A 27,198-nucleotide genomic window follows, 5' to 3' on the forward strand; every position below is an offset into this window, starting at 1 on the left:
GTGGTCCTGGGACTTTCCTTGTTCTTTCTACTCTTCTTCAGAACCTTCACTCTAGCCTATAACTTGGTAGCCAATGAAGTCCATAAACGTACAATAACATTCTATACTTGTCCCTGTTTTCTTTCATTTCTCTCTCGCGAGCTGAGGCTTCCCTACCTCAAAAATGTCCATATTTTCCGGTTTCCAAGCTGGTGGCATGCACTAATAATAATAAGTCATATTAGCTGTCTGGCTGTCTGGCTATTTGGACCGATTTTTATTGTGCAGTCCTGAAGTTACTGACAAATGCGATTTGCACTTTTACATATATTTCCTGCAATTAATTAGCTAAAGCTAAGATAAAAAAAAAATGGTTTGACAAGTAACAGTTAGGCCTGCATTCTGACAAAGACGTTTATTGTGGAATTTGAAATCTGAATAAAGTAAAGCAACCGCGGCTATAAACATTTAAGATTGCTGGAAAAGATTATGCAGTTTAGCGACCGGTTTTGAGAACTCTGGGCCCTTTTATTGCTTCATTTCTCTTTAACCAACTTCAGTATTTTCTCCCTAATCGTAGCGGAGCAGATCTCGATGTTCTTTCTTGCATATCCCCTTAGTGCATCGATTTCTCCTTTCAAATACTGGGTACGCAAAATAAAATACTGGACCGTGAGTGCCTTAATACCACCTGCGAAAAGGAAATGAAATAAAAAGTTGTAAGTATCAACATACTCATATGTCCTGTACTCAAACAGCTGTGCCATGTCAAATTATATAAACGCCAGTACAAAAAAAACAGTGTTACCTGAATTGATGTTAATGAAATTGGTGAAAATTAGATGCTTGCAATGAAATCCCGGAGGTAGCTAGTACAGCCAGGTCAATTTATAGGAATATCATGTTTGAAGGGTGTTCCTTGTACAGAGTAAACCTCGATGCTATGCAATGCATGTCTCACGCCCTCTTCCTTCACTCCCTGCTCCAGTCTTAACCAATTGATGGGGATCTACATCCCATGTTGTAAATAAAACGGCGATAATGTTAAGCATTAGCTAAAGACATACTTCGTCATCCATTTGTTGCGTTTTCCCGCCCTAACTTTAGTGATGATTAGACTCCATTTTGTTTTCATGTCCTCCATCTTGTATGCTACATCTTACCATGTGCCCGCCATGTAACGAGTCCCACCTCTTCACTAGTCACCCTTGAAATCTGCCCGGCAACAGTCTATAAATAAACCTCTTTGTGCGTCTAGCGCATGCTCAGTAAGAGTCACCAGTGGCGTCACTAGGGCTGGTGTCACCCGGTGCGGGTAACTCATGGTGTCACCTCCTCACAACTTACCAGATGGACCATCTCACCCTCTGCCTGCACCATGTCCGCTCTGCCTGCACCATCTCCCGTCCGCCTGCCCCATCTCACCCCCTGCCTGCACCATCTCCCCTCTGCCTGCACTATCTCTCCCTTTGTCCGCACCATCTCTACCTTCGCCTGCACCATCTCTACCTTCGCCTGCACCATCTCTCCCTCTGCCTACACCATCTCCCCTCAACCTGCTCCATCTCTCCCTCCGCCTGCACCATCTCTCCATCTGCATCTGCCATCTCTCCCTCCGCCTGCACCATCTCCCCCTCTGCCTGCGCCATCTCCCCCTCTGCCTGCACCATCTCCCCTCTGCCTGCATCCTCTCCCCCTCTGCCTGCACCATCTCCCTTCTGCCTGCACCATTTCCCCTCCGCCTGCACCCTCTCTCCCCACTGCATCCATCATCTCTCCCTCTGCCTGCACCATCTCCCCTCTGCCTGCACCATCTCTCCCTCTGCCTGCACCATCTCTCCCTCTGCATCCGCCATCTCTCCCTCCGCCTGCGCCATCTCTCCCTCTGCCTGCACCATCCCCCCCTGCCTGCACCATCTCCCCTATGCCTGCATCATCTCACCCTCTGCCTGCACCATCTCCCCTCTGCCTGCATCTTCTCCCCCTCTGCCTGCACCATCTCCCTTCTGCCTGCACCATCTCCCCTCCGCCTGCACCATCTGATGTTATGACACTGGTGAATATAGTGGGCTTCGGACTATGTGTACAAATTTGGGACTCTATATGAGCCCATAGATCTATCCCACCTAGGCAGATCTCTCGTCTGTCTTAAGTGTTTTTTATTTCCCTGCTACTCTGCCTAGTTATAGTTTCCTCAGGGGTTCCCTTTTGCTTTATTAGTATGCTAGAGGTCTTCCCAGTACACCATCCTTTGTAGCAAGCATGAAGTGAACTGTCTCAACTGTGGGGGGGGGGGGGCTAAGAAAACATTGGGGGGGGTGGCTGATTCTTCAAGCAAAAAGCAGAGTGGAGCTGCAGGGGTCCTAAGCACCTGCCATGCTAGAGATCTTCCCGCTCGGAGGAGCAGGGTAGTGGTGAGGATCTCCCTGTAGTGCATCACTCTACTCTTTACCGTGGTAGTGCCTGTCTCTAAAGTAGTCAGTGAGGGCCTCAATAGCTACAGGAAAGGCCTGCTACTCCGTCCCAGACTTGCATCTGGATGGAAGCCCCCTGCACACTGCAGTGCAACAAGACAACCTTTGGTGGACACAAACTGCACCTTTACAGATAATCTGCCTACGACCCTGTTGCCCATTTCATACTGAACACCATGAGGCTCAGTTCTTCACTATTACTCACTTGCTCTGTACCAGCCATTCTGTGTAAAAGATGTTGGGTCACTTGTTCTAGTCTAATATGCAAGGAAACAATTGTGCCTAGTACTAGAAAAGGAATAGAAAACAAATCTATATATTTAAAGTTTTGACCATCACTTGCTACTACTAGTTAGAAGGAAAAGCACGAATATTGACCAATGACAAGGTTTCCACTTTTCATCAAACCCAGGATGAGCCAAACCACATTCCGAGACCCAGGGCCATACAATCTAGCACCCTGACAAAGAATCTTCTTCCACCTAGATGCACCAGGACTGAATGACAAGGGTCACGAATGGGCACAAATACCTGCTGCACACCTTGGTAAGGAGGGCACTCGGTTATCTGTCTGTGGGGCCATACCCCACAGAAGACATGGAGTCTCTGAGGCATCATTCTGAGAAGTGTGCTGGAAGGAGAAGGCGGCAGCAAGTCAGCTCCCACTGCACTATCGCTGGAAGCTGCACAAAGTGCAGTGAGGTTGTCATAGTGCAGGCTGTCACTGTTTTCAAGTAAACACCCACGACCATCAAGCAAGACCCCCTAAACGCATGGAAGGCTGTGTTGTAAGGTAATGGCCTTCACGTCTGATACAATGCACTGGGGGTCACGTACAAAAAGCACCAGTGTGACCCTGCCCAGTCCATTTTAAATCGTTTAACCCTCAACAGAAACATCCTGTCCCTGCCCAGTTGGTGCATGCTAACACCATATCTTTGCAACCCAGTCAGTCCAAGCCAATCTGGCCCCAGATACAGCAAGCAGAACCAGCCTATAGAGTTGGCACGTGGCTGTTTTTTAATCTGCTTGACTACTATTTTAAATGTCTCAGCACAAAAATCACCCAAAGCTGGCACTGTTTCCCTCTTATCAGCACACATTTAAAACAGCAAACATAAGAGCATATGCTCTTTAACAAGTGTGGAGGGGCTGCCTCGATGGTCCATGACTGATAACGTAATAAAAGTCTGAAAGTCGGTGTTAAAAAGGAATAAGGACTATTTGTATAAAGTCCTGTTTATCATGTCTCGGCTTTTGGAGAATCTTCAAACATGAGAAAGTGCCGGTATTATTCCCTGGGTAAGGTGACAGCCGCACTGGCCTATCCCTCACCATCTTATCTCATTCACATCACACCTCACCTGTGACAAGTGCTGCCTCAGTAACTCACTGCCAGAACGAGCGCCAGCGTGTCTTCATTGGGTTGGGCTTATGCTAATTGGAAAAAAGTATATGAACAGAGCGTGTAATAGTCAGTTTTCTGTTCCAAAGGTATGTTTTGAAAAGACTCTACTGCAGCTTTAAGCTAGCGACGCAGTTTTTGTCAACTCTCTTCCAACAAATTAAGCGCCACCCAAATGCATATATAACTCAGCCTAACCTGGACATGTGCAGGGGAGGTGGGTTGGAGCAGGGCGAAGGTCTCAGTTGTTGTGAAGACCTGTAGAGACCGCGCGTACGCTGCCCCCCAAACCGTGAATTAAAGGCATGTTTTTTTCTTAAATGTTACATGATGCGTGCTGGGCAATTGTGAAGAAAATCAGTGTGGCATAGTAAAAGAGACAATGAGAGTGTTTAGGCCAGCTGGGACCCAAACTGCTGCTGCTGGGGTCGTACTGACTGTTTAGAATAGCGGTAGCCGGCAGTGCGTGCAATAATTCACACTGCACTAAATTCAGTTCTTCTGCCCACTCCTTCTGCCAGACAGTGACTGCCAGTGCCAGCTTGTCCAGTGGGTATGCCACGCGCATCCGCAGGCATCGCACCACCACACCAGACACCAGTGATGACGATCATCACCCACGCATACACAGTATGATCGGGGAGGTGGTCTGGTGGTGCGGTGCGGTGCGGTGCGTGAGTGGCGCGCTGTCTAAAGCTGCTGCAGCAGGTAACTAAGATTGGTGTCACCCCCAGATGGGGTGACACCTGGTGCGGTCCGCACCCCCCGCACCCCCCTAGTGACGCCACTGAGAGTCACATCTGTCTTTGATCACTATAGATAGGAATGTGCTTTCTCGCGGGCCTCAAGAACCGTTAACTCCGCCCATGTATTGATCATGTTCAGAAATGTCCATATATGGTCGTAAATCATGCTTTCTGTTGTACCCGCCTACTTATGAACCCCTTCTTTGTGTATAAAAGGGGGCTATGTGCTGAGTTCGGTGTGCTACCTTGTGCAATGCTGTAGAGTGTTCTGTGGGCTGTAGTACCACCTTTAAAGGTTTATTAAACTATGTCTTAGTATTTTCAGTGTCCGTGCCAACTTCTTTCCTTAGTTTGAGAACCTCGTGCACAGAAGGGCGAACCCTGTGCACTAACGGGCCTTGCTAAGGCCTGTACTCATCAATTGGCGCCCGACACGTGGGGCTCATCGGCGACTCGGATGCTCGAAGGATTGGTCGTGACGAAGGATTGGAACCTTGCTGGGGACGTGATCACTGCCAGTGGCGTCTTTAGTCCTGGCATCCCGAGGTTTTCTTCCTTCCCTTCCGATCTGACCATCTGGGTGGCGCCGGTCCTCGACTGAGACCTCTTCTGTCGGTTTGCCGTGCAGTGGCCGTTTGGGCGAATTTGGAACTTGGCAGTTGGAATCTGGACGCTCTGGATTGGTAAGAACCGTTGTACGGTACTTGCTGTGAGCTTTTGGTAGTCTGGGTTGGCAAGGCAGTTTTAGGATACGCTTCCTGTGACTAATTTGTTTGGTGTGACTAGTCATATTTAGTTTTGGATTTGGGATATATGCGTTGCAACACATATAGGCAGGTAATGTGCAGATATTTCTCCTGAACTTTGGATTTGAGCGGCGCAACGTGTTAAGTGCTATTTTTGACTATAATATTGCATATTTTGCATTATTTCTGACATGCCTGCTTTTAGCGCACTCCGTAAGTGGTGCTGCTGTTTTGGAAGTGACCGGTTAAGACTTGAGGAATCGGAGCCGGCTCCCCCAGAAGGGACGCCTAGTAGGGACGTGTATGTGAAGTTTGTTCTTTCCCCTATAATGTACAGCACATTGTGGAGGAAAAACACGAAAAAGGATCCTGAGTTACATTGGCCTTTGTATGGATCGTTTGATTTGCGTAAAATTGAGTATGTGGAGCAGTGTACGTGTAAGGGACGAGCGAGGCCAGATATGTTTGAATGTGTGCGTTTGTGGGTGAAAGAAGTGCGTCAGTGCGAGAAACGAGAAAAAGCGCTGATTGAGAAGGAGCAACGAAAGAGTGAGCGTGAGAAAGCGCAAGAATCGAGAAAGCGTGAAGCAAAGGAATTGGAAGAAAAACTGGAAAAGGAATGCAGAATACAGATATCGGGCCAGTATGCTGTTCGACAGCCTCTTTATCCTGTCCTTAATAAACCTGACGATGATTTTTTGTTATTAGATCGTTCCCCACCTCCGTACGCTGGTCCGTCCGCTCCGAGAGGGGGAGGTAAGGATTCTGGATCGCCCCCAGGGAAGACGGATACACGGTCTATGTTGTCGACCGATCGTATGGCCGGCCTTCGAAAGATCGTTCATCGAGTACTCAAGGCTACGGTTTCTCTTTCTGAGTTAATGCAGTCTCTTGAAGGGTGGCAGGATAGGGAGAAAGTATATTTTACTGAATCTCTCTCTGATGAAGTGATTGCATCTTTTCGGAAATATTCTGATATTCTTGAATCTGATGATGTGGTGTAAGACTCTAAAGAATTGCGTAAAGGTCTTTTTCCTCCTTCCCAGGGGCCTGATGCGGTACGACAGCTGTTTGCGTTGCGGGACGAGATGTTTCAACTACGAGAAAAAGCGCGCCAAAAGAAAGCGGAGGAGGAACAAATGAATCCGAGTGGCGGCGGGAAGCAGTCGTCTATCTTTCATTCAGATAAGATTGAGCCAGTGCATGTTAAGCCTATGCGAGAGACAGCGCCTTTGTATGTTCCTCCTAAAGGAGCGGGTACTAGTTCGGTAAATCCTCCCCCCAATGCTAGATGGTATTTTATTTATAATTGGGTTTACACTCCTTGGAATAGAGCAGATGTGATGGCATTAAAAGCTGCATTACCCGATCCACGAAAGAATCCTGCTGCCTTTTATGAGGAAGTTGAGGGGGCTCTAAATTCTTGTACTATGACATTAGCCGATATTGATTTAATTTTTGGACTTATATTACCCCCTGATATGTGGAGATCTGTGCGAAAGGTAGATGATCTTACAACCTTTAAAGCAAAATGGGCGGATCTTGAGGATGAGAATAGAGAAAGGAAACCTGCGCAGAAGCCACCCCAGTTGATTTTAGAACTTCCTGCTGCCATTTTGACTAAATTAAAAACGGTTATCCCCCCTAAAAAGATTGATTGGACTATGTTATCCTCTTGCAAGCAAAAGGTAGATGAATCAGTTTCAGATTTCTTTACACGGTTTGAGGAAACCTTTCACGATTTTTGCGGCCAGTCGCTTACGGACGACACGGGCTGACATCTTTTTGTTCATAAGTATGTTTCGAATTTATTACCGGGAGTGGCAGCTTGGTTAAATGCGAGTGAAACCTCTTGGACGACTCCGTCTCCGGCATCCCTCCTGACGATGGCTCAGTATTATGAGCGTCAGGAATTAGAAGCTAAGGGTAATGAAGAAAAGAAGTCTAAAGATTTGAAAACGAAGGTTATGTTAGCACAAGTGTATGGACCGCCCCATAGAGGTACTGATAGGGGTGGTCAGGGATTTTCTTGTTCTTCCTTTGTTCGTTCGGACCTGGCTAGGGATAAATGTGCGTATTGTAAACAGATGGGCCACTGGGCTCGGGAGTGCCCCTTGTTGCGTGTGCAGCGGCAAGGACGTGGTCAAGGTCCAATGAGAAATCGTGGGGGCTCTTCAGGCCCTAGGGGAAATTTGAATGATCGTGCTAGGTTTGATTCCAATAGGCGACCACAAGATGGGTCTAATGTTTTTGATCAACTAAATCAATGCCAAATATCTGATTACGAACGCTCTGCATATCATGATTCGCAGTATGCATAGGATTGCGTAGGATGGGGTAATGAATCAGTTGAAGTGCCAGTAGATCAGAGGGGTCGTTATGTTACAGCACATGTTTTGGGTTCTACTGATCGGTTTTTGGTTGATACTGGAGCTACTCGTAGCACTGTGTCTAAACAATTGGTTCCGAGGGCTCCCCCGTCTGGCTTAACGATTACATCGATAGGGTTCGATGGAACACCTTCCCTTAGCCCATTGTCACAGTCTCTTGCACTTCATCTAGATAAGTTTGTTGCACCATGGTCATTTTTGCTCTCCCCAAACACGCCCGATAACATTGTGGGTTTGGATTTGCTCAAGCATTTCAGGGTTACCATACGTTGCTCCCCTGAAGGAGTATGCGTTATCCTGAATGATAACTATCCGACAAGGGAGAGAGTGCTTATGGTTTAAGAGGATACTGCATTGGCCTCTTTACCCTGTACCTTGTGGGCTACTTCAGATACTGATGTGGGACAGATGGTTATCCCCCCGGTGCACATTAGTGTAAAGGAGGGAGCTGTGTTGCCATGCCTACCTCAATATCGTATTCCACAGGAGGGGGAGGAGGCGCTTACACAGATTGTGCAGGATCTCATTAAAGTGGGGGTGGTGGAAGAGGTTCCATACAATGTCTGTAACAGTCCTTTTTGAAGAAAGACACTGACACTAGGATTTATCGATTTATTATCGATCTGAGGGAGGTGAATAAGATAGTGATACCTCAATACCCAGTTGTTTCTGATATTAGGACACTACTTACTCTGGTTCCACCAACTGCGACCACGTTCTCTGTTATAGACTTGAAGAACGCCTTCTTTTCGATCCCTATTCATCCTGATAGCCGATATCTTTTCGGCTTCACTTTGAATAATCAATCGTATAGATTTTGCAGAGTCCCTCAAGGCTATACTGAGAGTCCCAGCATTTATAGTCAAGCGTTAAAATGACAGTTGGATTCTTTTGTTTTGCCTGAAGGTGTGGTGCTTATACAATATGTCTATGACATCTTGTTAGCGAACGACACCCCTGAGCAATGTGAGAAGTGCACATTGTCTCTGCTTTCCTTTCTGGCATCACACAATCACAAAGTATCGACGAAGAAACTGCAATATTGTAGACCAAAGGTGACCTACTTAGGTCACCTTTTGTCTAAGGAGGGGCGTGCACTAACCAGATCGTATCCAAGCAATTTTGGACACACCAGCACCTTCTACACAGAAGGATGTTCGAGCATTTTTGGGTCTTACTTCTTTTTGTAGGCAGTGGATACTGGGTTTTTCACACATAGTTAAACCACTGTTGGCATTTTTGACGAAAGACACTCCAATTCCCCTTCCCTGGACAGATGAGTGTGAGAATGATTTCCAGCAATTACGACAGTCTCTTTTTTCAGCACCAGTGTTAGGCACCCCTAATTACACGAAGCCTTTTACATTGTACGTACTTGAAAGAGATGGATGCGCATTATCAGTGTTAGTGCAGATGCACGGTGATAGGCAGCGCCCTTGCGCATACTTCTCGCCAGTACTTGATCCTGTTGCTCGAGCGCTGCCTGGTTGTTTTTGCTCGGTTGCAGTGGCAGCTATATCAATACGCCAGAGTGAGGGGATCGTGTCATCTCATAAATTGTTGGTGTTGGTCCCCCATGCTGTTGATGCTCTTTTGAATCAGACAAAAAACGCAGCATTTAACTAGCGCTCGTCTAACAGGATATGAGCTGACGCTCTTGGCTCCTCATATTACATTGTAGAGATGTACAACACTAAACCCAGCCACGTTGTTGACATTTCTGGTGACTCAGCCTGAGGTGCAGGAAACATATGATTGCATTTTTGTGACTGAGGAACAGACAAAGGGTCGTATTGATTTGCAGGACACGCACTCTAAACGGATGTAGATGGAGAGCTGTGGGTGGATGGGTCTTGTCTAAAGTTACCAGATGGTACTTTGAAGCTTAAAATAGCAAAGATACAAGCTTCTACTACTCTGACTTGGCCAGATGACTTGCCTTTGGCATTATTGTCTATCAGATCAGTACCGCATTCTTGAACAGGCCTCACCCCCTATGAGGTCGTATTCGGGCGTCCTATGAATATATGGGGAGTGCCGAAGCCAAGCTCAGTGTATGATGTACCTTGTGTTTTAATGAATGACTATTTGGCACAATTGACTGACAGTTTGGTTTCTATTCCTCAACAGGTTCGAGAAGCACTCCCTGACCGGTCCACAGGTGAAGGCCATCATTTCCGGCCTGGAGATTTCGTCCTCATAAAATCAATCGAGAGGTCGAGCAGTCTGGAGCCGAGGTAGTGTGGTCCCGAGCATGTTCTTCTTACGACGAGAACAGCTGTCCTAGTCACCAACCGGAAGAACTGGATTCATTCCGTACATTGTCGGAAGGTGCAACCCGGACTGGTGGAGCCTGCTGTATTGACCGAGCAGCGAGAAATCCTGACTGCAGAGAGAGGCCGTGCTGTGGTACTTGACGAATCTGAGGAGTTCTTCCCGGACCCGACAGTGCCTGGAGCGAAAAGATATAATCTACGACCGAGAAAAGAGCCAGCAGTTGTGTGATAAGTTGTCAGAACAGCCCCTAGGTCAGTGAAACGGAGAGCCGATGAGGCAAGGGGGGGATCAGCCCTGCATTAGTGTAGTGACACCTGTCTTGGACCGCTGGTGAAGAAAACAACGGCTGCCTAGGGGGAAGAGTTCTGACAACCCTTTTAGTTTTAGAAAGATATTGCTTGTACATTTGTTTAAATGGAAAAGAAGATTTTTTGTGCTGTAGGGTTTATTGCTGCTGTAGCAGTTGTTGCTACAATCACGTGGTTTGTTGAGGATGTAATTCCTGCCCGTGAGTTGTATGTTGTTTCCACTCTGGTGCCAGACGAGCATTTCTTTTATACGCTTCCATATCAAGAGTTGAAGCATCGACAGTCATATTTGAATAACACTTTCATCCAGTTGCTACACCATACTCACGTAGCTACTAATGCCAAAAACTGTTGGATATGTGGTATGATGCCAGTACATCAGAAGAAAGGGGGAACACCGTTCATACCTCTCCCTTTCTCTCATAATGGCTCTTGTCGAGCATGGTACACTTTGCTTTTTGCAACAAGAAAGCCTACAGTGGGCAGACTGCTTTTCAGACTGAATAAAGAATGCCATCAGGATAAAGAAGGGTATCCACAAGCCAACTGAACTATATGGGAGTGGGAAGAGTATCGACCGGACAATGATTCAACGCCCTATATTTTCACGAACACTAGAGACATTGTTGGAAGCGAAAAGTTTGTAATTTCGGTGGCCCAAGCTCAAGCAGATTTATGTGTTCAAAGTGTAGGTTATATTCCTGTAGGTCACAGCATTCCAAACTGTGTGGCGCGACACATTACTGTGTCGCGCCCCATGCGTAGGTGTGTCGCGCTATCAGATTTATGAGGGCAGATTTATGAGGAGAATGAGCGATATTTGCACTGCAGACAGCCTCCCACATTCCTAGTCACCAACAGATACCTCTCTGCCCCCTCCCCGCTGCATTCGTAAAGAGATTCATTTGACAGGCAAGGGAAGCATTGCTCACCTCCCGAGAAGAGATTGCACAGACCTAATCGCAACTCAAGCCCATTGGCTGTGCTGGTGAGCCGGAGTGGAATGTGCGTCTGCCAGACAAGGCGCCGCTTCTGCAGCCCTGATCTGAGCCCCAGCTGAGCCATTCAGCCGGGCTCATTGGAATAATTGCCGGGTGCTCACACCACGCTGTGCTTGACAGAGGAGGGTCCTGCCAGGCCCTGTGGTGTCATCACAGTCACACTATCCTGCGCATTTGTGCCAACAAGTGTCAGATGACAGAGGTTTCCGAGGGAGTAGTCAAAAAAAGGGCATGATACGAGTCACAACTTTCATGTAGAACCTGATGAGGCAGTGAAAGTTGTATTGATAGTGTAAGTTATGGATGGATGAGTGAACAAGGGTGTATGGATGAATGAATAGATGGATGGATGAGTGAAAGCATGGATGGCTGGGTGAAAGGGGGTGGATGATTGGATAAAAGGGCTGATGATGGGTGGATAAGTGAAACATTGGATGGATGAATGAAAGGGAGGGAGGGTGGATGAAAGGGTGGATGATGGATGAGTGAAAAGGTGGATAGAATGAAAGGGTGGATGGAATAAAGGAGTGAAAGGGTTGATGGATAGATGAGCAAAAGAGTGGATAAAGAGATGGATGAGTGAAAGGATGAATGGATAGGTTTGGAGATGGATGGATGGTTTGGATATGAAGGATAGACAGACGGAATGGTGAAAACTGAATGATGGATGAAAGACTGAGCAGATGACACAATGTAAAGGTTAAATGGCGGCCATCAGCAGGTAAATGGTAGGATGAAAGAATGAATGGGTAGATCTATGGAAGACACAAGCTATCTTCTGGGTAGGGTCATGATGATTTGCTTAATTTACATTGCGCCATAAGAGCTTTGGGTCGAAGTGGGGGTATTTTCAGTGGGTGAGTGTGTGGATGGATGAGTGAGCAAGGGTGGATGTATAGATGGATGGATGGGTGAAAGCATGGATTGCTGGGTGAAAGAGGGTGGATGATTGGATAAAAGGGCGGATGATGGGTGGATACATGAAAGATTGGATGGATGAATAAAAGGAAGGGAGGATGAATGAAAGGGATGGAGGATGAATGAGTGAAAGGAGGGATTGAGTGAAAGGGTGATGTAATGAAAGGGCGGATGGAATAAAGGAGTGAAAGGGTTGATGAACAGATGAGCGAAAGGATTGATGAATGAGCAAAAGGGTGGATAAAGAGATGGATGAGTGAAAGGATAAATGGATAGGTTTTGAGTTGGATGGATAGGTCTGTATATGAAAGGTGGACAGACGGAATGGTGAAATACAGAATAGGCGACAGAATGTAAAGATTAAATGGTGGACATCAGCAGGTTAATGGTAGGATGAAAGGATGAATGGATAGATCTGTGGAAGAGACACGAGATATCTTCTAAGGAGGGTCATGGTGATTTGCTTCATTTGCTTGGTGCCATAAGAGTTTTGGTGTGACGTGGTTTTTTTTAAAGTTTCTTCCTACTCATGTGCTGAAAAATAAATGGTTTTGTGCCAAACAACAGCAATCTATCTTGATTGAATGCCATTGAAACAAGCATTGACAAACTCAGTAGGCTAGGCCTTTGCAAGCTCCTTGGGTGGTTCTGGCTCGCTCGCTCGCGTTACCGTTTCCCGAAATTTTATTTTCCAGAATGGGGTGTCACCAACATGAAAAGTTTGGAAAGCTGTGCTGTAGGTGTTAGTGATTGTATTATTGTGCTGAATATTGACGGTTTGAATAACAGCACATTCCTGGCTTCTCATAATACATATTTTGTGTGCGGCAATAGAGGTTATTACCGATTACCAGCCGGATGGTCTGGAGTATGTTATGTAGCGTTTTTACTGCTGCCTGTATTCCTAGCCCCTGCGTCATATCATAAAGATTTGAAATTATTGAATAATGTAACTGTAAATAGATACAAACGAACTTTGTCTATTGACGATGTAGACCAAACTGACACTAGTTTTCAACAATACATAGACTTTAATTTAGGTTTATTTTTCTTTGTTGGAGCTGCTCTGAATATTAGAAAAATACGGCGATTAACCAGAGTAGTGGAAGCCGTAACGAATCAAACTGCTGCAGCCCTTGGGAACCTTACTGAAGAGTTGCAAATTACTAGAATCGTAGCGTTACAAAACCGCATGGTTTTGGACATTATGTTAGCAGATAGAGGTGGTTCCTTGTAGAATTATCAGAAGTAGCTGCCGTGTATTTATTTCTGACCATACTCCTTCTGTGTTCAAAGCCATCAATAAATTACATAAGATCGCTGCTGATATACATGTTGAAAATGGAACCTGGACATTTTCAGGTTGGTTCTGGACTCTGATCTCCACATGGGGATGGAAAGTTCTTACTGGCCTTTGGATGATTGTTGCCATTATTTTTACGTGTTGCATATGTATCCAATGTAGTCCAATGATATGTTCCCTATGTGTGTCATTTTGCGTGCCTAATAAAAGAGCTGTGACTGAGGCTGTCCACCAGAAAAGTATGACTAGAGAGATAGCTGAAATGATGAGCATCGATATTAACGATGAGTACTTAGATTATCCTAGAAAACCGAATGTCTTCAGCTAATGCTGAAAGGATCGTCTGTTGTAAATAAAACAGCGATAATGTTAAGCATTAGATAAATACATACTTCTTCATCCATTTGTTGCGTTTTCCCGCCCTAACTTTCGTGATGATGAGACTCCATTTTGTTTTCATGTCCTCCATCTTGTATGCTACATCTTACCATGTGCCCGCCATGTGACGAGTCCTACCTCTTCACTAGTCACCCTTGAAATCTGCCCGGCAACAGTCTATAAATAAACCTCTTTGTGCGTCTGGCGCATGCTCAGTAAGAGTCACATCTGTCTTTGATCAGTATAGATAGGAATGTGCTTTCTCGCGGGCCTCAAGAACCGTTAACTCCGCCCATGTATTGATCATGTTCAGAAATGTCCATATATGGTCGTAAATCATGCTTTGTGTTGTACCCGCCTACTTATGAACCCCTTCTTTGTGTATAAAAGGGGGCTGTGTGCTGAGTTCGGTGTGCTACCTTGTACAATGCTGTAGAGTGTTGTGTGGGCTGTAGTACCACCTTTAAAGGTTTATTAAACTATGTCTTTGTATTTTCAGTTTCCGTGCCAACTTCTTTTCTTAGTTTGAGAACCTCGTGCACAGAAGGGCACACCCTTTGCACTAACCGGCCTTGCTGAGGCCTGTACTCATCACCCAGACTTGCCTCCATAACTTTAAACTCTCCCCTAAAGAATTTAAAATCCTCCCAAGCCTCACAGTTATCAACTTCCAGATGATATTCTTGGCAGACATTCCTGGTCCTGATAGTCAGGACTCGACTTCACCCATCTCTCTGTTCATACATTTATAATACATTTTGTGCTATTTTCGACCGAACCCAATATTCAGTGCATGTTCCATCATCAATGGTTACATCTCCTGGTTCCTCGGGTCATGGGTCTGGAGACCAGCTTTCAGAGGGTCATGTGGTACATAAAACAAGTCCCTGCATTTTATGTGGAGTTTGTGCCCCCTGGTCGTGATGCGGCAGTGGGACTAATGGTGCCAGACCACTGGCAGATTCAATGTCAGTAGCCGTGGACACATGTGCCAGGGTCAACAGGTGGCACGTGTGGATCTGTGGTCATGTGCAGTAAACTCACTCAGATGCAGGCAGTGAAGGAGACGCTTCAATATGAAAAGGTTCCCGATAACTGCAAACTGGTTAACCTACCAGAGAACCTCTGGTGAACATTGAATGGTTTCTCCTTTAGATGAAGGTGCACGTAGGTGAAAACCATTTAACAAAAAGGGAAGGCTAAAAAAAAAAGAAGTGAATAGAAGTAAGAACAATGGGCCAGATGAACGTAGCCTTTTTGTGGTTGCAAAGGGTCCGATTCGCACTATAGGGCCGGTAGAAAACACAAAAGTTCTTTTTTTATGTAGTATAGATTGCAATTTGGTAACACATTACCGAATCACAATTTTGGTTTGTAACCAAATACCAATCTGATGTTTGGAAGGGTCATCTTTAAGGCGTCCTGCCCAAACACCAGATGGGACTGGCATGTACTAATGTTTTGCATCTGACATCCAGTCATAAATCTTTAATACTTACCCAACTGCAAACATGTAGTGGTAAGCCATTTCCATCCCTTAGGAACCAATGCCTTACTCTTGTAAAATATTTTTAACATGCTTATTTTTCCATTTTTTTATGCAGACTGTTTTCCTTAAAGGAAAATGGCTGCATTTGAAAGCAAATTGTGTTATTTAAAAGCAATCACAGACAAGATGATTTGCTGATATAAGGAGGCCACCATCTCCCTGCTGGCGTCTATTCCAATTGGGTCGTAATTCATGTCCTACCTCATTAATTTTCATGGGTAAGATCAAAATGCAACCCACTAGGAATCGGTATTTTGCAAACTGGCTATTAGTACATAGGCTGGTTCACAAAATACCACACTAAACACACACTAAACAAAATAAATCAGCAAATTGTGACCGGTATTTTCCGACCAGTGCTTTGTTCAATTGGCTCAAGTCTCTTATTTTTGAGTAGATTAACCCCTCTTTTTTCTCATATTTATAAAATGTGATGACATTTAAGGTCTATTTACTTGAAGAGTCAATTTGTACCTTGATGAAAGGCAAACACACATCTAAGCAAAACATTTCCTCTCTGATTCTTTATTTGAGGAGGGAAGAGCAGGTAAGAGCAAATGTACCGTAAGTGCTTTGCTTTTCTAGCCCACCCCCCTGGAAATGTTTCTGGGCACAGGTGAAGTTGATAGGCTGTAGCTAAGGACCTGGCTTCTGTACTTTGGTATTCATGTAAAGTGCTCCAATGCTCTTGGGTCAAATGTGGGCTACGTAAACCTGCGAAAACAACACACTACTTGGGGGGGGGGGTAAGAGAAAGAGAACTCTCAACACTATGAAAGAAAAGTAAAAGAATCAAAGTACTCTTCTTCCATTTCCCTAGCCTCTAATGAAATAGGCCTTCAAAACAAGGCCAATATGTTTGACATGAGGATTGGGGACTATCCTGGAGCATCTACACGAGTACTTCATTTTCACCTTGACAGGATTCTTCTCAGGCCATTTTCACATGCCTTTTGGTTAGTCCTTTTATTCTTCAGGAATGGAGGGATTTGGATTTTCTCTTCATTCACAGGTTCTGTACAAAAATATACTTGATGAAAAATGAACAATGGTTCAACCTCTTGATTGAGCAATGTTGTCTTTGATTAACCCAGGGGATTGTACCACTACAGATGCTATACGCAACCACATAAAAGTGTTTAAAATCTCATCAAGGGAATAATTGGGCATTGAGACCTGAGTCATTGTCTTTGACTAAAGACTGATCAGAAGACAGCAGTAGAAACTTCCTAGTCTTTAGGCAAATACTTTGAATACCTGACATGAGCCATTAAGGGGGATTAGAATGCTCAGAGATGCTGGATCAGTTGGAACATCAGGCCATGTAGCTATCATATATCTCCTGTGACATGATGAGAGTGTCTTCGTTGGCATCAAGAGCTTCAATATTTGAATGGACTAGCGATTCAACAGATGAGGGTGTGAAGGTGAACTTACTGAAGATTTCTGTGCCGGGGGTTAAGCATTGCAGAGGTTATTGGGAAGAGATAAGAAGGGATATTAATCAGGTTTCGGTTGTGCTGCAGAACCACAGGCTCTTGATCAACTGGAAACACATCTGTGAGTTCTGGCTCAAGATATGGAGTTCATTGGGTGGTGTTTTTTCTTAGACTCATCTGTAGATATTGCTTCTCATAAACTGCAGAATCAGGAGCGGGAGGATCCTGTTTCTTCCTTACGAAAGAGACCTCTCAGAGCCTATGCGTAGTTATTGGTGCCAGGAGACATGGCATGGGCTTAGTTTTAGTATCATGAGCCAGGTTCCATCTGGGTTTGGTGCTATGTCATTTGCTTTCATAATAGAGACTGCCATCCAGGATTTCAAAATCAGGATTCCACTGCCTCAATCCATTAGACAAAAGTTTCTGTGGTCGGTGTACTTTCATCATCTTATTCAAGGAAATCAGTAAGGGTGCCCTGGAACCCAGTGCAAGTAATAAAATGCCCCCTAACTATAGGTTTGGTAGTAAAACAAAACATTATTCAGGGCTCAATGAGCCGATCAGGCCTCTAGACCCTGGTACCATACACTGGCCCGAGCACACCAGCGACTTGCTGAAAACCGTCCGCAACCTTTTCAGACTGATAACCACATGTGGCAACATCCCAGCTCCCCTGGTAACATCCCAGCTCCCCTCAAGGATATCCCAACTGCAACGGCCCACCCAAAAGCCAGCATACACAGAGGAACTCAGGTTGACAAAACACCACTGCAAACAAGTGGAGAGTAAATTGAAAAAAAATCAAGACACCATTAATAAAGACATCTTTAAATCAGCCTTAAGAAGACGCTATCACCAACACCAACCTCACAGATCTTGCAAAAATTAATTGGTGCCATCACTAATAAGAGGGAAAAAAAATTGTGAATCATCAAAGATTTCACTGTGACTCCTGTTGCCTCTATCAACATCAACCCATCATAAGTCCATTAGAACAAGCTCTCTGAATTCTTGTGTGACAAAATTACCTATATATGCAGCAACTTTGAGCCTCAACCGGAACCTGTCACTGTAACAATTCCACTTTACAGCAGAGCGGATGAATGAACGCTGACCTCTTCGACTGCCATCACCACCACTGATATCGCTCCTGCCACACAGTCTATCCTCTCAAGGTTCCATCTGACCATTGCTCGAAACACTCCTTCTCCAACGGACACCTATCAATAAGTGAACAACTAACACTCTTCCTCAATGCTTCCATCAACTCAGCCACATTCCTGGACACCTGGAAACATGCCACCTTCATGCCCCTGCTCAAGAAACCATCTGATGGCCCAGCCACGGTTTCCATATACAGATTCATCTAGCTCCTATCACACCCGGCAACGGTCTTAGAGAATGGAATCAACTGATACCTCACCAACCACTTCACCAACCACAAGCTCCTTAACGCAGCCCGGATTCAGGCCAAACCACAGTACAGAAACAGCACTCATCACCGCAGATAAAATCTGCATGATCCATGACAGAGACAGAGGAAACGTGGCAATTCTTATTCTCCTGGCCCTCTATGCAGCATTTGACACGGTCTCACACCCCATGCTCAACAGGTGCTTGCATGAGATTGGCATTCAGGGAGCCACTCTCTACTGGATCTAATATTTTGTAACAGAATACAAGCAGTAAGCCTGGCAACTTACTCCTCAGAACCACACAAACCTGTCTGTGGAGTGCCTCAAGGTTCATCGCTCAGGCCCATTCTCTTCAAGGCATTCATGATCCTCTGGCCAACGTCTTCTCTGCAAATGACATTAACATTCTCTCTTACACAGATGACACAAAACTCATACTCTCCCTTTCGTACAAGACCCTCAACATATGGAACATGTTCACCACATGCATGACTGAAGTCACTAACTAGATGAAAGCCAACTGTCCCAAGCGTAACAGCAACAAGACAGAAGTAGTGATCTTCAGCAACATCTCACCATGCGACTTCGACTGGTGGCCACCCGAACTCAGACTTACACCCACACCCAGAACTCATGCCAGGAACCTCATAATAATCAACAGCAAAAAGGACATGACCGCACAGGTCAACACCATGACTGCATACTACTTTCACATCCTGAAGATGCTGAGGTAGATCTTCAAAATGCTCCTGAGCAACAATAGAAAGAATATCTCTCACACCCTTGTTACTAGCAAATTGGCCTACTATGGAAACACCCTCTACAATGGGAATTCCAAGCAAATCACTAGAAGACTAGAAACAATCCCACTCATCACTCAATTAAGATTCCTCAAACACACATTCAGGGCACTACACAACTCAGGCCCCTGGTACCTGAACAGTTGTATCTCCTCCCAAAAACCACATAGACATGTCCACTCCACAGCACTCCACAGGACACCTACTCGCACACAACTCATACATATAAAAAATCAGATCAGGAGCACAGGTGTTCTCTTACATCACCCCTAAAGCATGGAACACCCTCCTACAACATATCAGAGTCTTGCTTTTCAAATCAGCAACCTACCATAGGCAAGGCCAGGCGCATGTACCTGATCAGTACCAGGATACCCTCACGGATGATTGTGCGCTTTACAAATCCGCATAATACAACACCTGCTGCACACCGGAAGCTACACCCCTGTATCGTTAATTCCCTATGTATCATTCCTCGAAGTGGAAAGACACATAAGCAGGTCGACTGGCCCTGTTTGGGTTTTCTTAAAGGGCATAAGGGACTGCAGTGTCTGTTCATATGGACACTATGACATTGAAGCTCTACATAAACCATTAAGGAGGACATTGGTTGAAGATATTTATGAAAATAGGTCACTCCATTTTTTAACTGGGGCTGTCTTTCAAGCAATGAACAACGTGGAAGCAGAAAGACTCAGTATATATATTATAGTAGGCTAACTGAGTCCAAATGTGTTCAGGACAAATAAATAGAGATGGGGTGATCCAGGTCTTTTTACAGAACAGGAGAATAAACAAGACCATCTTTTATGTGAAAGGGCGCAGTTAAAAGAAGCTAAAGCAAATCATTCCATATCCTGCCACTGGCCAAAGGATCTTCGTTGATGCCTTTCCCTTTACCTACTAACTTCAAATAGCTTATATTAGATAAGAGGAAAGGTACTTCAGACATACTGATTGTGCCAGGCTCTCACCTTGATCGCCTCTGGTATTACTTTATGATGATAACTTCCGAGTGATTAATTCCATCAAAGCCCTCTCCTCTAATGTTCCTTACTCTATCTTCAGTAGTTCTAAGTCATCTTCTCACTCACCCGCACCTAGAGATTGAGCGGATTAGCCTTCAAAAAAGGGGTTTGCCACAGGTTGTAGCCGTTGCAGGCTTTATACAGAGCTTTTACTTTGTGTTACTGTTTCCAACACTAGGCATCCTTGAGCAAGTTGTGTCTCTTGACAAGGGAAACATTATAGTCTCCTTTCTTCTCCTTATCTGCAAGACAGTGTTAAATACAAGACATTCTTCCTCTGCCCTCCATCTCCAATGGGCCACCATCAAAACCCTTTGAGAGCTATGGCAGGAGATTTATGTTTGAAACATTTGCTCTTAGAACAATATAGGGGACTATTGGGATCATAACCTCGAGTACCTCACTTTAGAGGTGATCTTTTTAGTAGCTATCATTTCTACAACATGGTTGATTGAGCTAGGAGTTTATCTCGTAAACATTTCCTTTGCATTTTGAATGATAGAATTTGTAAAATGGCTTTTCTGTTCCATTTTGAACAGGAATATTCCATCCGGAATTAACTTCAGAACCTTCTTCCCTTGGGAGTATCCTCCCTATACTTTGGGTGAGTAATCTGGGTTAGAAATTCTTTTGTCTTTGGTGATTGTAGATACTTTTCAACTGTCTGATTCTTTTTTTCTAAATTTTGCGTCTGCTCGACAGGGGTTATAAGTACCTCCCGTTCCTTCCCAGAGTCACTCAGGGGCATATTATCAAGGGGGTTTATCTCTGCTTTTTTGGCTTTAAAAGCCAAGAAAGCGGAGATAAAATTATCTCCCTATTACCTAGCTGTCGCTAACACCAGTTAGCGACAGCTAGTAGGAGATAGCGACCATCTTGGGCCCCACTTTGCATGTCAGTGATATTTATCACTAATGACATGCAAAGTGAGCGTGCCAAGATGTTAGTGACTGGAAATATTGGAGATATTCGCGCTAAGCGCAAATATCTCCAAAAGCTAACACCTGCCCTGAGCAGTTCTTAGCCATGTTATCCAATGGGAGGTGGATAACATGCCGCAGCTTAGCGGTAATTTTTTGTCTCTAACCAAGCAATAGCGATAATTATCGCTATTGCTTGGTAATATGCCCCAAAGTTCCTTCTCTAATTTCTCTTACTCATGATACTTGAGAGGCGCATGTCCTATGGGCGACAGGGAATGTGGATGTTGGTACTAGAGAACTACCAGATTCATAGCTGATTGAAAGAGTTAATAAAGATCTGTGCAACTGATGCATCTAGGTAGTTCAATGAAAACGGCTGAGTTGTGTGTTAGAATGTCATTGCAGAAAGCAGAACTATCGAGTCTGACTCAATCATCTTGTCCTAAATATTGTTGGAAAAATAAAATAGCCAACTGGGTGTAGAATGTCTACTATTAACTCTAATGGGGAGATATCTTGCCAACGCTACTTAGGACAAGTTATGTATTTCAAAAGACATTTTGACAACAATTAGTGTTCAATTCCCTTCCGTTTTTCCAGTGTGTCTCTGAGTCAAACCGTTGGGGATATCTGGGATGACACAGAATATCTTTTGGGTAGGTGAATGATGATATATGCCAACTTAGATGAGAGAGATGGGTTAAAAATAATGTGGGTAAGCAGATTAAACTTATTTATGCCTATCTGTGAGGTGTGTAAAAAGGTGGAGCTTTACGCAGTGAGACTAGTTAGGCATCACTATACAATACTCCCTCAATGCCCCAAAATAGGTCCTTTGAATTCACACTAATACATCCTTAGCTCAGTCCTGGTAGAGTGGCAGAGGGCAGTAAGGCTTTTCTAGAGGAATGTGTTAAGCATTTAAGGGTACAAAAAGGCTGATAGATAATTGACATGACTCAAAAGAAATACAACACCTATTTAGGGAAGTGTATTATTTTTAGGATAAATGTAGAGACCGAAATGAACACAATCAGATAAGTATAATATCAGTTATGGATTTTAGAAGGCAAAATAAATCAGTGCAATTCACTACTGTAAAACATCAACATTGTGGCCAAAAAGAACACACACTAGTGACAGGCCAGGACTATGTTTCCGAGAATGCAATGACCCTTTACGTTTGAGTGATCCCTCAGCTGGCTCGATAGCCAGTGATTCTTTGGTTCCAGGAGCGTGCTATACCTGCTTACTGCAGGGGAATATTGTCACTAGTCCAAAGACGGTTTGGAGTTCCCTTTGGTGGGGGTGTGGCCTGACGCCGATGGAGAGGGGAGCTAGACTCGGAGCTCCCGCTGGTGATCCCCTCTCCAGCATCATCCTGCCTGATAAAGGAGGCCCCAAGCCCAGAAACCGGCCCAGGGGGTGTCAGAAACACCGGGGCGCTGAGAAAACACGTTGCTGAGGGTTGAAAGCCCTATCCCGGAGATACACTGCGGACGGACTTGTGAAGCTGCGGGACCGACAAAATGGCGACGAGCTGCGGTAGTGTCCCCGGGGCAGACGTTGTGCAGAATGACCGCTGTCATTCTGAAGGCCATAGAAAGATTGCAGACGGCACTGGAGACCAAGATTGACACAATCCGGGAAGACCTGGTCCTCCTAAGAGCAGACCACAGGAAGCTGGCTGATCGGGTCACGGTCGCAGAAGAGGAGATAGAAAGACTGAGGCCACCGGTAGCTGCGACTGCACGCAAAGCCACGGACATAGAAAAAAGAGTCCTGATCCTTGAATATTACACAGAGGATGCAGAAAACAGGGCCTGCAGAAACAATATCAGGGTCAAGGGCCTACCTGAAAAAGTTGTGGGAAATGACATAGTGGCATACCTTGAGCCCTGGCTGCGCACAACTGTGGCAGAAGAGGGCTTGTCAACATTCTTGCTTTAGAACGGGCACACAGAGTCCACGCCCCGTCACAGCAGCCTGGCAGGCTACCATGGCCGGTGGTGACCCGCCTACTATTCTATAAAGATAAAGATCATGTGCTGAGCCAGGTGTGCCTCAAAGGGCAACTCAAGGTGGACAATAGCATTGTACGGATCTTCCCAGATTTCTCCAGGGAGGTGCACCAACATAGAGCCTCCTTCATCACGGTCAAAAGGAAAGTGCGCCAAATGGGGGTGTCCTTCTCTATGGTCTTCCGAGCCAAACTCTGTATAGTGCGCTCAGGGGGGACTACATTCTTTACTACCCCCCAGGACGTTTGGGACTGGATTGAGGAGCAGGATCCCCGAGGCCTGCAGCGGGAAGACAAAAACCCAGTTGAAAAAGACTAAGCACGCTCTCCTGACAGAGGGATGACCTCAAAGAACCACCCATCGACGGAGGAAGCGAACCAGGCAAGAGCCAGTGGGATTGCAGTGGTGGCCTTGTTGAGCACAATATGCACCTGGGACCCAATGTTGCATTCGGGGAGGAGCAGAGGGACTCAGACTCTAACCAGCTCGAGCTCACCAGATGTGCACACCCAACTACACAAAGCGGAATAACTTCACCGGAAAGGTGTCAGACCACAATCCTTTGTTAGCCCGACTACAATGGGGACACAAATTTCAGCCCATTCCCACCTGGTGCCTCAAGCCGGAGGCACTTGAGGACTAAGTGTTCCATCACGAGATTAAGGAGCAAATCATCACATACTTCATGGACAATGCACACTCTACGGACTCTAGGGTGACTGAATGGGAGGCCTTTAAGGCTGTGATTAGGGGGTGCTGCATGGCATTATCCATAGGGGTGCGATGTACATTACTGATGGACGTGGAAAGGGCAGATCGAGTGTTGAGGGAGGTGGAGTGCAGACGCCTGAATAGTCCAGACCTACGGCAGGAATTGCTCAAAGCGAAAGAGGAGGTGGTATACAGGAGGAGAGATTGAGGTGTTTCGATTACCGGGCATACATGGACAGAACACACGCGGAGAGAGATAAGGCGGGTAGATTGCTGGCGTGGCTCGCTAACCCTACTTGTAGGGAGCACGCAATACTAGAACTGGCGGAACTGGGAGGGCGACATCTGTAATGACAGTGTCCGTGGGTACTATGAGAAACTTTATACGAGCGCTGGGCCCTGTGGGGAGGGGGACGTGGAGGAATACCTGGCGGACCTTCCGATACACACCCTGATAGACGAAGAAGCGGAGCTTCTGGGAGAAGCAATCTTGGACCATGAAGTCCAAGTAGCTATTAAGACACTGGTGAGAGGGAAAACGGCGGGCACAGATGGGCTCCCTAAGGAAAGTTATGCTGCATATGCGGACGTACTGACCCCCAGGCTGGTTGAGATGTACGAGGAGGCATGGAGAAGGGCATTGCCGGGCACGACTAGGGAGGTGGAAGTAATTCTGCTTCTGAAGCCCGACAAATCTCCCCTAGAGTGCGAATCATACTAGTGAATTATCGATGCTCAATCTCGATTTTTAAATTCTAAGTAAAATACTGGCGATGCGCCTACTTCCCTATATGGTGCCTCTGGTACATCAGGACCAGGCAGGTGTCATACCTCGTCGGAACACAACCCTTAATATTCGCCGACTATTGTCCATTATTGAACTAGGAACAACGGCGAAGCAGAGAAGGGCAGTGTTCGCCATCCACATGGAGAAGGCATTTGATAGCCTGGAATGGGGGTTCTTATATGCAGTACTGAACACAATGAGCCTAGGAATGTACTTTAGAATTTGGGTACGGTTACTATATGCTGACCCGGTGGCGAGGGTTTGCACTGGTCGCACAATATTGGCACAATATCGGGTAGAGAGGGGGACATGCCAGGGGTGTCCACTGTCCCCACTGCTATTTGCCTTAGCAGTGGAGCCATTGGCCTGTATAGCGAGGTTCGGAAGGGCGTATTGGGGAATCCAGATGGTAGAGATACAACACTAAGTGGCGTTATATGCAGATGACCTCCTACTATTCCTAAATGATGCAGAGGGTGACCTGCCGGGGGCTAAGGCTATGATGGAGTGATATGGCTCCTTTTCAGGGTTACGAGTGAACTGGCTCACTGGTTAGAGTAGGCAGTCCCTGAAGCAGAGGTCAGACCCGGGACCAGGGTTCAAGTCCCGACGCGGCAGGGTCTTGAGCTCAAATGTCCACGGACTCGATAATTCTCACTTCGGTGCCTGACCTAATCATGGGTTCACACTCTGCAACTCTGGGCATTAAGCTTGCTTAATCTCCACAACGGCCCACCGTGGCGGGATGCCTGGCTTTCACCTTGGGGATGCCCTTTAGGGTCTATCTCACAGGGAAAAGCCAGGACGGGTTCCAAAGGCAAGCGCTTAGAGACCCCTGGGTGATAAGCGCTATACAAATCCAATATACAGTACAATACAATACAATACAATACAAACTCTTCTCCCTGCTGAGGGATGCGAGGCCCCATCTGAGCCTCAGGAACCTGAGATGGGAGCCCCGCTGCTTCCGTTACCTAAGGGTCCACATGTTCCACACTGTGGAGGACGTGTAGGAGGGCAATATAGGGAGGGTGCTCCGCTCGCTTAAAGACACTATGACTTTCTGGGGGAAATTTCCTCTTTCAGTGATGGGTCAAATCTTACTACTTAAAATGGTGGCACTTCCCCGGCTGCTCTACTTTTTTGTAACACTACCAATTTGGATATCAGCGGCCTGGTTCTGGGAGCTGAATTCCTGCATGTCGGCTTCTATATGGGGGTCGGGATGCAGAAGGGTAGCCCTTAATACATTAAAGTGGCCTATATTGGGGGGCTGCATGGCAATGCCGGACATGGAGGCTTACTATTTAGCAGGACAACTGCAGAGGTTAACACAATGGGTTGCAGGAAGCAGGGACACAGACAGGGGGGTGCCCTGTTTATGGAGGGGTCTGCTGTGTTCCGAACCCATTCTAAGGACGATTAGGCCCCAACAAATCAGCATTAACGAACACAAGGTGATACATCGTTGCTGGGGCAGATGCCTGCAGAAAGCCAAAACAAAGCGCCCATATTTCCCAGAGATGGCGCTGCAGCTACTAGAAGCCCTTCCCCATGGAGGACAGTGGTGAGGCCTGGACGAATGGGTGGGAGCAGGGGTGACAAAAGTCAGGGTTCTTTTCCGGGATGGGGAGCTCCTCTCCTTTGAGGACTTCAGGGCGGACTGAGACATACCACCAGGGCACTTTCTCCTACTGGGGCGGTCACAGGAGTGATAAGGCGACATTGGGGTACGGGGACGGTGGAATCCCCGCGACACTACACATGCGAATATATGAGCTTGGCGGGTGGAACCATCAAGCATGTGGCCTGCTTCTACAGAGCTATAGGACGGGACTTCACGCAACCACTAGATAGATTAGGCCACAAATTGGAGGACGACATTGGCAGGCCATGGGTGGACAAAGACTGGGAGAATGTCTTAGAGCGAATTGCCAAAGAATCTCAAAATGTCTGGTTTAGCCTGATCAGCTTTTATGTACTCCATCAAGCCTATTTAACCCGAGAACGTATCCACGGATATTTCGATTGCACTGATGCAAGATGCCCATGATTTCAGGAACAGGGGGCGACGTTAATACATATGATGTGGAGCTGTGGCTCCTTAACCCATTTTTGGCAGGAAGTGATACAAGTGACAACAAAAGTGACAGAAAGGGTGGTCCCCTGCACACCTGCCCACGTACTGCTCCATTTATTTCCACACTCTGCTAAAACCATGACCACATCCAGACTCCAGGACATGGCATTCATTCTAGCAAAGCGAGAAATCACTAGTAGCTGGAAGAAACCTGGGAGGCCCGACGTCCTCAGATGGAAACGCAAGATGGTGAAGTGGGTGGGTTGCGAGAGCAGGGTCCTACTTTGGAATGCACAGCAGGGAGTGGGCAAACCGGAGAGAGCCCAGGCATGAGGAGGACTGGTGGTGGACTTAATGAGAATGGGCAGGGACTTGGAGGCTTCCACACCAGAGAGACTCCAACACGTAGAGCATCCCTAGGGACCAGATTAAGGCGGAATACCCCAGTAGAGACACGAGAATGGGAGCGATTCATAGCATCGACACACACTGGTGCGGAAGAGGGTCACAACGGAAG

At 46.1% G+C, this 27,198-nt stretch overlaps 1 protein-coding gene across 1 annotated transcript in view; it reads right to left on the bottom strand.

Annotated features, from left to right (window-relative positions):
• Positions 1-376: 376 nt before the first annotated feature.
• LOC147701910 (cytosolic phospholipase A2 gamma-like) overlaps positions 377-27,198 on the bottom strand; it is a 749,579-nt gene continuing 722,757 nt past the window's right edge. Inside the window, exon 16 of the mRNA XM_086928722.1 lies at positions 377-670. Within this exon, the coding sequence (XP_086784848.1) occupies positions 516-670 (155 nt within the window). The 3' untranslated portion in view covers positions 377-515. The remainder of the gene's footprint in view (positions 671-27,198) is intronic.

Source organism: Lissotriton vulgaris, chromosome 7 (assembly GCF_964263255.1).
Source record: "Lissotriton vulgaris chromosome 7, aLisVul1.2, whole genome shotgun sequence".
Lineage (NCBI taxonomy): Eukaryota > Metazoa > Chordata > Amphibia > Caudata > Salamandridae > Lissotriton > Lissotriton vulgaris.